Raw genomic sequence first — 12,595 nt, 5'->3', positions numbered from 1 at the left:
GCCACACACCTGTCTATATAAGACCTTACAGCTCACAGTGCATGTCAGAGCAAATGAGAATCATGAGGTCAAAGGAACTGCCTGAAGAGCTCAGAGACAGAATTGTGGCAAGGCACAGATCTGGCCAAGGTTACAAAAAAATTCTGCTGCACTTAAGGTTCCTAAGAGCACAGTGGCCTCCATAATCCTTAAATGGAAGACATTTGGGACGACCAGAACCCTTCCTAGAGCTGGCCGTCCAGCCAAACTGAGCTATCGGGGGAGAAGAGCCTTGGTGAGAGAGGTAAAGAAGAACCCAAAGATCACTGTGGCTGAGCTCCAGAGATGCAGTCGGGAGATGGGACAAAGTTGTAGAAAGTCAATCATCACTGCAGCCCTCCACCAGTCGTGGCTTTATGGCAAAGTGGCCCGACGGAAGCCTCTCCTCAGTGCAAGACACATGAAAGCCCACATGGAAGTTGCTAAAAAAACACCTGAAGGACTCAAAGATGGTGAGAAATAAGATTCTCTGGTCTGATGAGACCAAGATAGAACTTTTTGGCTTTAATTCTAAGCGGTATGTGTGGAGAAAACCAGGCACTGCTCCTCACCTGTCCAATACAGTCCCAACAGTGAAGCATGGTGGTGACCGCATCATGCTGTGGGGGTGTTTTTCAGCTACAGGGACAGGACGACTGGTTGCAATCGAGGAAAAGATGAATGCAGCCAAGTACAGGGATATCCTGGACAAAAACCTTCTCCAGAGTGCTCAGGACCTCAGACTGGGCCGAAGGTTTACCGTCCAGCAAGACAATGACCCTAAGCTTCACAACAACTCCGTGACTGTTCTTGAATGGCCCAGCCAGAGCCCTGACTTAAACCCAATTGAGCATCTCAGGAGAGACCTAAAAATGGCTGTCTACCAACGTTTACCATCCAACCTGACAGAACTGGAGAGGATCCCCAAATCCAGGTGTGAAAAACTTGTTGCATCTTTCCCAAAAAGACTCATGGCTGTATTAGATCAAAAGGGTGCTTCTACTAAATACTGAGCAAAGGGTCTGAATACTTAGGACCCAGTGATATTCTGTGGGTTTTTTTTTTTTTTCCTGTCAATATGGGGTGCTGTATGTACATTAATGAGGAAAAAAAATTAACTTAAATGATTTCAGCAAATGGCTGCAATATAACAAAGAGTGAAAAATTTAAGGGGGTCTGAATACTTTCCGTCCCCACTGTACCTTCTAAAGGAAAGCTGCCTATACTTACCTTTTCTAAGGGTGCTCTGGTTCGGTCACATGATCAGCTTCAGTGTAGAGGAGGGATAGCCAAAAACAGATACCCCATAGTAAGCCTATGGGTGACATCATCCGACGCCCAGGCTCTGCAGCCGATGTCGGCAGTCTCTCCTCTTCACTAAAGCAGACTGCTGGAGAGATCATGTGACCGGACCGAAGCGCCCTCACAATAGGCAAGTATACACATCTATCCTTTTGATATGCATTTTGTTAAGGCAGCCCATTTCCTTTTTGAAGAGGCTGTCAACATACCAGCATTTGGCAAAGCGTATTCTGCTCTGTGCATTGTGGTGCTCTTTAGCACATGTGAGGTTTTACTTACTATATACTGTATGTGCCTTGAGCGTTCTATTTATAATGAATGGCCCTGTATCACAATGCACATATACCCATGCATTGTGGGAATACACATTAAACTGCATTTGCATTACTGCAGTGCAATAGTGTGAATCCAGTCTAAAGCCTGGTACACACTACTAGGTTTTATTTATTTTTCCATTCAACACAGTGGGATAAACAAAACCTGACAGCTCAGGAGGAGCCGCTGTACTAACTATGCTAGTACAGCATCTTCCCCCGCTGAGCTATTGTGTTCTGACAGGGGGGAACCTTAAGACATGGATGAGCGCGTTTGGGGTGGAGGAACTTGACTGACCTTCACAGAGTACTGACCTCCATCCTATAGAACACCTTTGGGATGAATTAGAGCGCAGAGCCAGGCCTTCTCATCCAGCATCAGTGCCCGACCTCTAAAATGCGCTTCTAGAAGAATGGTCAAACACTCCCATAGACACACTCCTAAATCTTGTGGACAGCCTTCCCAGAAGAGTTGAAGCTGTTATAGCTGCAAAGAATGGGCCAAATCAATATTGAACCCTACGGACTAAGACTGGGATGCCATTAATGTCCAGGCATACCAATACTTTTGGTAATATAGTGTATTGTATATATTGTATTGTGTTGTGTGTGTGTGTATATGTATATGTGTATATATATATATATATATATATATATATATATATATATATATATATATATATATATATATATATATATATATATATATATATATATATATATATATATATAATGTGTATGTATGTGTGTGTGTGTATAATTATATTTCAGTATCTCACAAAAGTGAGTACACCCCTCACATTTTTGTAAATATTTTATTATATATTTTCATGCGATGACACTTTGCTACAATGTACAGTAGTGAGTGTACAACTTGTATAACAGTGTAAATTTTCTGTCCCCTCAAAATAACTCAACACACAGCCATTAATGTTGAAACCGCAGGTAACAAAAGTGAGTACACCCCTAAGTAAAAATGTCCAAATTGGGCCCAAAGTGTCAATATTTTGTGTGGCCACCATTATTTTCCAGGACTGCCTTAACCCTCTTGGACATGGAGTTCACCAGAGCTTCACAGTTTGCCACTGGAGTCCTCTTCCACTCCTCCATGACTTAACAGAGCTGGTGGATGTTAGAGACTTTGCATTCCTCCACCTCCTGTTTGAGGATGCCCCACAGATGCTCAGTAGGGTTTAGGTCTGCAGACATGCTTGGCCAGTCCATCACCTTTACCCTCAGCTTCTTTAGCAAGGCAGTGGTCATCTTGGAGGTGTGTTTGGGCTTCTTATCATGTTGGAATACTGCACTGCGGCCCCAGTCTCCGAAAGGGAGGGGATCATGCTCTGCTTCAGTATGTCACAGTACATGTTGCCATTCATAGTTCCCTTAATGAACTGTAGCTCCCCAGTGCCAGCAGCACTCATGCAGCCCCAGTCCATGACACCCCCACCACCATGCTTGACTATAGGCAAGACACACTTGTCTTTGTACTCCTCACCTGGTTGCCACCACACATGCTTGACACCATCTGAACCAAATAAGTTTATCTTGGGTTCACCAGACAACAGGACATGGTTCTAGAAATCCATGTCCTTAGTCTACTTGTCTTCAGCAAACCGTTTGCAGGCTTTCTTGTGCATCATCTTTAGAAGAGGCTTTCTTCTGGGACCACAGCCCTGCAGACCAATTTGATGCAGTGTGTGATGTATGGTCTGAGCACTGACAGGCTGACCCCCCACCCCTTCAACCTCTGCAGCAATGCTGGCAGCACTCATACGTCTATTTCCCAAACACAACCTCTGGATATGACGCTGAGCACATGCACTCAGCTTCTTTGGTCAACCATGACGAGGCCTGTTCTGAGTGGAACCTGTCCTGTTAAACCGCTGTATGGTCTTGGCCACCGTGCTGTAGCTCAGTTTCAGGGTCTTGGCAAACTTCTTATAGCCTAGGCCATCTTTATATAGCACAACGATTCTTTTCTTCAGAGTTCTTTGCCATGAGGTGCCATGTTGAGCTTCCAGTGACAAGTATGAGAGAGTGAGAGCGATAACACCAAATTTACCCCACCTGCTCCCCATTCACACCTGAGACCTTGTAACACTAAGGAGTCACATGACACTGGGGAGGGAAAATGGCTAATTGGGCCCAACTTGGACGTTTTCACTTAGGGGTGTACTCACTTTTGTTGCCAGTGGTTTAGACATTAATGGCTGTGTGTTGAGTTATTTTGAGGGGACAGCAAATTGACATGGTTCTACAAGCTGTACACTCCCTACTTTACATTGTAGCAAAGTGTCATTTCTTCATTGTTGTCACATGATTCTGTTCAAGTTATGATAAAATATTTACAAAAATGTGAGGGGTGTACTCACTTTTGTGAGATACAATAAGGGCGCTTGGAAAATGTTACAGCAGTCTTGATGGATTGGATAAAAGGACACAGAGTACCTTTTCAATATGAACTGAAGGAGTTACATTTTAGAAATAGTTTTACATAAAGGTGTAGGTTGTGATGTGTAAACCAAGGAATGCATTGTGTTAATGATTTACAAGACACTTCAATTTGGGAGGCAGTGCAGAACATTCTTTTTTCTTCTATTTTGGTTAATGTTTTGACCACCCGGGATGGTGATTTGGCCATTAGAGGCTTAGTACCAATCCCTTTTTTTGTCACATACCTTCTCCCAGTGTTTGCCTATGTGACGAGCTTGCCACATGTGATTCAGCTGTAACCTTTCCTGTGTCATTCGGGCCGGATTCTGACGGAGGGTGTAGTCTGCATGTTGCTTCATGTGTGTGCAGGCTTATTAACTCTGTAAAGTTGAACAGGACCTGAGTGATGTCATAGGTCCTTCTAGCAATGGATTCACCTTTTTAATGAGTTGGTTTGGTTTCAGAGCAACTGAAACCAAAGAGCTAAATACACAAGTTGAGGACTTTATAGGAACTTGTTTTTTTATCTTTTTAAAAGATGTAAATAATAAATTAACTCTAAAGTATTTTACTCTACTAGAGTAGGAAAAAGTTCGAACTAGACAGCAATTTATCTCAATACAAGCGCTTGGGACTAGTAAGGCTCGAACTTAGGGCGATTCGCCCACTTTTTCCTGTTGACCATTGTCACCAGGACTGAAAGTGATGGGAAATCTATAATGTTTCACTTGTCAGAGCAGAAGCTGGGAGCTATTCTTCCAATAAAGACGTTTATTCTTTTGGTAGCTATCAGAGGTAGATTTTCCTTCACTTTGGGGAGATTTCTGCTCATTTCTGTTGTCTGTGAGGAGAGGAAATGATGGAAAATCTCCCCAATGGGGATACAGACAGCAATAAAAAAAAAAAACAAGTTTCCAGTCCTTCCTCAATCTTTCCAATGCCGGAGAAAATGTTTAAGCCCCATACACACTATCAGATTTTATGCTGAGTTTCCCCTTCAGATTTACCAAAACCATGTAGTGCAAGGGCCTACCTGATTGCATACACACTGAAAGTCCTAAGGTTTGACCTCATATTATATGGTTTTGGTAAATCTGAAGGAAAAACTCAGCAGAAAATCTGATAGTGTGTATGGGGCTTTAGTCTGGAGTTCTGTTTCACTTTTTGTCATCCACCCACCTTTTCTGTTCTTTGTTGCTGGAGGGTGACAACACTTTGCAGCTCCTGAAGTTCTGCAGACTGATTAGGTCTGTCCTATCTACTGCCTGATTTTAGCTTTTTTAATGTGACGACTCTCTGGATTCTGGTCGTATATTTTTTTTTTATAAGGGGGGTAACGCGACAAATAATAGAAATTGAAGTGGCTTTATTTAAACGGGCAATATACAAACTGAATTTGAATTGAGTCACTGTTTTGGTATTTTGACCACCATGAGTGCTGGCTATCAGAATACACAAGCCATCCATGCTGTTTAGTGTTTAGGGGAAACAAGTCATTCTGTTGTTCAGGCCATGGGTCTGAATAAGAGAAATCTTAATGTGTATGGCCAGCTTTACCCAAACTGCCAGATATATGAGCAAAGGGATAAGGTTTTGTTATAGTGTGTGGTCGCTCCTCTTCTATATTGATAAGGTTTTTACCAGGCTGAAAAAAAAAACTTCTTCCATGAGTCAATCTCTTGCTGTTCTGCTGTATAAGCTTTGTAGGAAAAATCAAAGGTGCACAGTTGGATACTGACGTGTGTTAGGGAGTTGGGTTTGCATATCGTGGAATATTTCAGTTTTTGACAATGGAGAGCACTTCTTAAGATGGCTATATGCTGATCACAATTTGACTGGTTCAGCAGAGACCAGCCAAATTTTGGTCGGTGTGTGGCTGTCCCTGCTCATTCCAGGGACATGCTTTTAAAAGTTTTTGTTGATCAGCAATGGCATCCAGTTGGTGGGTCCTGCTGTCAGAATATGATGCCTAGGCAGGAGCAGTGGATGGAGGAATATGTTGTGAGGTTTTTTTTCAGCCAGGCTGAATGAAAAAATGGTCTATGGCCAGCTTTACCATTTCCCAAGGAGTGCGAACTCTGTGCCAAGTTTCCAGATCTACCCTCCTGCTATGGACAGTACAGTGGGTCCCACTCTGCCTGCTGCATGGTTCATTTATCTTTTAATATAGAGAATGTAAACAGAGGGGCAAGTAAGGCCGAGATTCAAACCATTAATGGGTAGGCTGCGTGTACAAGTTGGACAATCGATCAGCTTGGGTACAACCAGCCTGCCAGTTTCACTTGAGATTATTGCAAGCAGCTGGTATAGTGGCTAGCAATAATCGCTGTCTTCTCTCAGTGCGAACCGCTTTTTCCACTCCTCGCCAGGTGAACACAATGGCTCAGCAGGAGTAATTTCTCTGTCAACACTGTCCGTGTTGATGGGCGAATCATGCAAATTTCTTTCCTGCAACCTGTGGCTGCAGGAAAGAAATTTGCACCGTCTATGGCTGGCCTAACTCCCAAAATTCTAAATTGGCAGTGAGAGCGCAGGGAATCTCAAAGGCCCCCCTGACTTCAGACTTCACCTATAAATTGCATTACAAAGAGTTTGAGAGCAACAAGAAAAAAAAAGTAGAGGGCGTACAATAAAAACGAGAGGCAGAGGTAACAAATTTACAGCATGTAAGACAAAGGCGTAAGAACAAGCACAAAGGGTTACATAACTAGACTCCGTCTTCTCCAACCGAGGGAAATGTCAAATAGTGCGCTCATTTAATACCGTGGGGGAACATAACGCAAATCTATTAGGAAAAAAGTGTTGCCTATGTAGTTGTACACCCAGAAGGAGGGAATAGAGAAAGAGGAGCAAATGAAAAAGGGGGGAGAAGACCACCAAGAAGAGAGGGAAGCTTGCCTGGGGTGGAAGTCATCAAGACCAGGTAGTGATCCAGACCCAAGTGGTCATTTGAAATTTATCCAAGAGTCCCAAACCTTCAGAAACTTGGCGTGGGTATCTAGGAGGATGGAAATGAGCTTCTTATGCACCATTAATGCCTATGAGGTGCTGTGTAACCTCCTGCAAAATGAAGAAATGGCTGGCGCCAGGCTTTAGCTATGGTCTGCTGTGCTGCCGGGAAGACCAACCTCACCAGCATCCTCTGGTCTTGACAATGACAGGATGGGCTTTTGCAACAAGGCTCCCCAAGGGTTACGTGTTAAGGTGGTTGACAGGACCAAGTGAATCAGAGTAGACCTGAGTGCAAAATCTTAAGATTTTCAGCCAGGGCCACCAGATATGGAAAAGGGTGCCAGGCTCACTACAGCCTCAAACAAAAGGGAGAGGCTTCACCTATGATTTGAAATGTCACTTCTAAGTGGCCTCTCCCTTTATAAATTACAAAATACAATAGAAAAAAACTAAAGTTACTGATTTTTGGGATTCGTTATTCTAGCCTACAGACACAGGTTTTTGTTTTTGTCGCTTTGGGCCATTTTGTGTTTTTTATTCAGTCTGTTTTTGTTTTGTGTTCATTTGCATCTCAACACCTGTTGTAGTGTGTCTGCATCTCCAAACACAATCAGCGCTTGAATTGCCATCACGCTGTGTGCGTCAGGAAATTTGCACTGCTAGGCTTTCTATAATCAGGTTAATTTTCAAAGTACATTGTTCATTTTTTTCATTGTATGCCACCCAGTTCTTTACAATATATAGTAATAGCAGCAATACATGTAAGAGGGGATATTCGCGTTGGCGCTCCATAGAGGGATTGTAGGATGAAATGCTTTCCAGTCTTGGCTGGAAGGTGTGCAAAAGTGTCCACAGACACGAGACAGTGGCTGACCATCTATGTGCAACCTAGTAGCTGTCCATTCATATTTGCAAATGCATCTCATAACATGCATGGTATGTTAATGTATTTTGCAATTAGGCAGCCCATTCATTTAAATAGGCTGTAAACTTGTCGAAAATCAGCACTGCATTAAATAGTCAGTGTGCACTAGTGTATTACCATGTGTTGTGGTGTTCTGCAGCGCATGTGTATTTTGTTTAGTGTGTTGGGGTGCCAATCATTAGAATAAACAACGTGCGTTTAAAATGTGCCTCTTAAAAACAACACCTCAATCAGAAGGCACCTTTTAGAGGAAAAAAAAAAATTATATATATATTAAAGTTTTTTTTCTTTTTTTTGTGAAAATATAAGAAGAGTTTTTAACAATTGTCCAGAGAAAGTTCATAAATGGCTAATGTCAGTGAAAAAAAAAACATGAAATATATGTGCGTTGTCATTCCCTCTGAACAGCACCATAATCCACATTTGGGGCTTTAACAAATGGACCAGTGCTGCATCATACTACAGTGCACAAATGTGAATTCTCTGCATGCTGTGCTGCCCAGAAATTTCGCAGGTCTGTGTTTTTTTTTTTTTTTTTTTGCACATTAACGCTCGTTAAGAATCCCTTTATGGGTTCCTTTAAAGCAACATGCATTAACACATATAAAACCATGTCTTACTATACTTAGAATGGTATAACCAGCCCAAAAGCTGGAGCCAGATGTCTTTTTTGGATTTGCCACCATTATTACTTTTCAGGGAAGACATGTGGCATCCTGGACAGGGAAGGGGGGTCAATTTACTGGAAGTTTATTGGTGCCTAAGTCGTCCGTCTGTCGCCCCCCCCCCCCCCCCCCCCCCCCCTTCCTCCGACCCTCTTTTATCCCCTCCAAAGTCCTCTTGCCTCATTTTCAATTCAAATAAGCTTTATTGACATGTCAGACCACAGCATGCACTTTGTGTTGCCAAAACATGCTTAGTGGGCTTTGTAAGTGGGTCGAAGAAAGGTTTAAGCAAGTAATCCAAATGTACTGCAATCCTGTAGACTCTAAGGGTGTACTGAGCTCCTTCCCTTTTTTTTTTTTTTTTTCCTTTGCTTTTGTTACACTTATCCACCATGACACTTTGCATTTCTCCCTGTGTACTGTAATATTCCATGCAAAGTCTCCCTGCCTACAAGTGTTGTTCCTGACTGCTCTGTCTCCTCACTCTAGGCTTCCATCAGCACTCCTAGAAGCCAAATAATAAATATGGAGGTGAAAGGCCCCTGCGGAATCTCCACAACAGGTAAAATTAGCTACCATTATCTGTTTTTGTGTTTGGTGTTTGTTGCATGTGTCTAGATTGTATGCGTGTGTGAGCTACACTTCAGTCAGAATATACGCAAGTGGGCTCCAGTTTAACTTTTGTGTGTACTACGCTTCCTTTTTTTCCAAGTGCCCCCTAGCTTTTTAAAAAAGTGGGTTCGCTCAAATCTGTTGCTAAGCTGTGTGGAAATGTATGCTACCTTGGAATATATGTAAATATAATGGCAGAGTATGGATACCTGGTCCCTTTATTTATTTATATATATATGTATGTATGTGTGTGTGTGTGTGTGTGTGTGTGTGTGTCTCCAAAGCAACTTGCAGTTTAATGTCCCTCCTACAGTCATGCACACTCTTAAGACCAGTTTCATTACAGCCACTGAACCTATTTATCCACCACTAGTTTTATATACGGTAATTCATGTTTAGTGGGCTTAAAAAACAAAAAGGTCGCTAAGCTATAGCAGACAATCAGAATTCCCCCTAATCTAAGCCAGATCAGGATATGTTGGATCTGGATTGTGTGCTTTTGGAACGTCCCTTAGTGGTCTGCACCTTGTTTAAATTGTGTCTCTAAACCCGTGTTTCTCAACCTTTCTTCAGTCAAAACACCCTTAAAAATCATAGACAGTCTCGAGGCACCCCATTCTAAAATGTAAAAAAATATTCGAATAGCTTTACACAATGCAGCAACATCCACACCTAGGACATCCAAAGTTAGAGGTGATTTATTCTTCCAAAGCAAATACACTTTTGCACACTGGCACTGACTAGTAGTCCAATGTTTCTCTTTTCTCTCAATTTCTCTCCATCAGTCAGCTAACGTGACACTAGTGCTGAAGGAGAGAGGCGGAGGAAGGTCAAACAAGGATGCTATGGAGTTGACAGACATCCTGCTTATCAACTGATGACGTCATTGGTTGTTAGGATGCCGATGTCTATAAAGTTGTAATGGTGCATAATGAAAACCCGTGGGTTTGTGTCACTAAAAGGCAGGCTTGATCCACTCGCTTGTATATAATTTTTAGGCATTTTTCCAAGGCACCCCGGTTGAAAAAGGTTGCTCTAAACTGAAGAACAGAAATGTAATATATTGTAGCTTATCAGTCCTTGGATGTGGCGTCTGCATTTGTTTTCTTTTTTCCAGCCATGTATGTTTTCTACATGTACAGACAAAAAACTTTTCATCTTGACAGAACTCTCATGTTCCTGTAAATTCTGGTGCATTGAACTGCTATCTCAAGCAGCATTATCAGCTTTCCACTGTGAGCTACAAAACACTTCCTCTCTTTGTAACAAAGAGGAAGGGGTGTTTTTAAAGGTACACGATTTTTTTTACCTTGATGCAGTCTATTCATCAAAGTAAAAAACATTCTGTCTGCAAACCCCCCTCCCTAATACTTACCTTGGCCCCTCTCGATCTAGCAATATCCATGAGACTTGGCTCTCCATGGACTCGCACTCCAGATTGACTTTTGGCAGTGGCTCCCGCTGCTATCTATCACAGCCAGTAAACCAATCAGGAGACTAAGGGGGTGGGGCCAAGCTGCGACTCCGTGTGCGAATTGACACACAGAGCTGTGCCTCGGGAGCGCGCTTGCTTGGGTGCCCCAATCCCCCCAATATAAAGCAGAATACTGGTATCACCTAGAAAGCAATTATGTAGCAGGGTATGCATTCATACAAGTAGTAGCAGGGTATGCATTCCCTCAGTCCATATTCTGCTACAATACCAATCAGTGATAGTGATGGGTCTCCAGAAACCCTGAGATGTGTAATTTGCAGAGCTTGACGCCATCATTTGATTATGTGCATGCTGCTCCCTTCCCAGGTGGGGCCCCCTTTGACACCTCCTCCAAGCAGAGAGCTCATCTGATCTCTGAACTCGCGGACAAACAGCGAGATCTACAGGAGACGCTGCGTCAGAAAGTGAATGAGCTGCGGAGGCTGTGTCTGCAGGAAGCCGTAAGTACAATTTTAAGCTGCATATTCTGTATTGTTATAGGAAGTGGGCCATGGAATATCTTTGCATAATTAAAAAAAAAAAAAAAAAATATATATGAATGATCAGTGTCACACTAATGAGATACATTATTGTGCTGTCCCCACTTGTAAGCATGTTCACAGTGTTAAAAGTGAGAGCTCAAAACGGAGTGCTGCCCCTCAGTCTATTAGTTTAAGCCTGGGTTCACACATATGTGAACACAGACATCGCATGTGATTCGCACCCACATTGCTGTGCTGATCACATGCATTGTCTGTGCTATGTGAATTCAGCCATACAATTGTATGGCTGAACTTGCATTGGATTTGCACAAAAAGGTTGCGGGGACTTTTCTTATCCCACACTAGAATCGGATCGCCTGGGTGTTCACACACATGTGATCTGATTCATGTCCGAATCCAGTTTGCACTGCCATCTGTGAACCGAACTGGAGGTGTCATGGACATTGTATTGACACCTACAGCAGTTAGCAGAGTGCAGTGTGAACTGCCTGCGGGGGGGGGAGATGCAATGTGGGAACTGGAGCTGGAATCTCGCTGGTTCAGGCATTGCATATGTGTGAGCCCAGGCTGAATGTTGCTGTGCATGGGGTTACAGTATCAAGGCAAGTACTGTATTTATTGGCGTATAACGCTCACTTTTTCACCATGAAAATAGGGTGCAAATACCGTGTGCATGTTATACGCCAATACTTCAATTTTAGCTGCCTCGGAGGGGACAGGGAGGGGGGTGGGACGAGCGCCATCAGATTACATACAGTGAGAATCTCCTGTTTACATGGTGGCCTCTATAATAGGAAGTCCCGTCTCCTGGGCAGCCATTGGAGCACTGTTCTGTCTATCATAGGAGATTCTCACTGTATGTAATCGGTCGGCGCTCATCTCGCATACCTCCCTGTCCCCTCTAGGCTGCAGATGGGCATCGATCAGGCTGCACTGATGGCAATGGTGAGGCTGCATTGATGGCACTTGTGAGGCTGCAGGTGGCCATTGATCAGGCTGCATTGATGGCAATGGTGAGGCTGCAGACGGGCACTGCTATTTTGCTCCAATGTTCCTTATTTAAAATGTACGTTTTTTTCCCCTGAAACTTCCCTCTTAAAATGAATGTGCATGTTATACACTGATAAATACGGTATTTAAAAGTGTGTGTATATATAGGTGTGTGTGTGTGTGTGTGTATATATATGTATATATATATATGTATATATATATATATATATATATATATATATATATATATATATATATATATATATATATATATATATATATATATATATATATATATATATATATATATATATATATATATATATTTATATTGTGTGTGGTTTTTTTTTTTTTCTCTATCTATCTCAGTCCAGAACACCTGCTGCCATTTTTCTGTTTTCATG

The 12,595-nt window shown here is 42.5% G+C and overlaps 1 protein-coding gene across 1 annotated transcript in view; it reads left to right on the top strand.

Moving 5' to 3' along the window:
* Positions 1–12,595, top strand: part of CCDC120 (coiled-coil domain containing 120) — a 66,272-nt gene that overhangs the window by 32,233 nt on the left and 21,444 nt on the right. The window contains 2 exon segments of the mRNA XM_073599785.1: positions 9,102–9,174; positions 11,026–11,159. Of these exon segments, the coding sequence (XP_073455886.1) occupies positions 9,138–9,174; positions 11,026–11,159 (171 nt within the window). The 5' untranslated portion in view covers positions 9,102–9,137.

This window comes from Aquarana catesbeiana, linkage group LG09 (genome assembly GCF_042186555.1).
Source record: "Aquarana catesbeiana isolate 2022-GZ linkage group LG09, ASM4218655v1, whole genome shotgun sequence".
NCBI lineage: Eukaryota > Metazoa > Chordata > Amphibia > Anura > Ranidae > Aquarana > Aquarana catesbeiana.
This window is presented reverse-complemented; position numbering and strand designations above follow the sequence as displayed.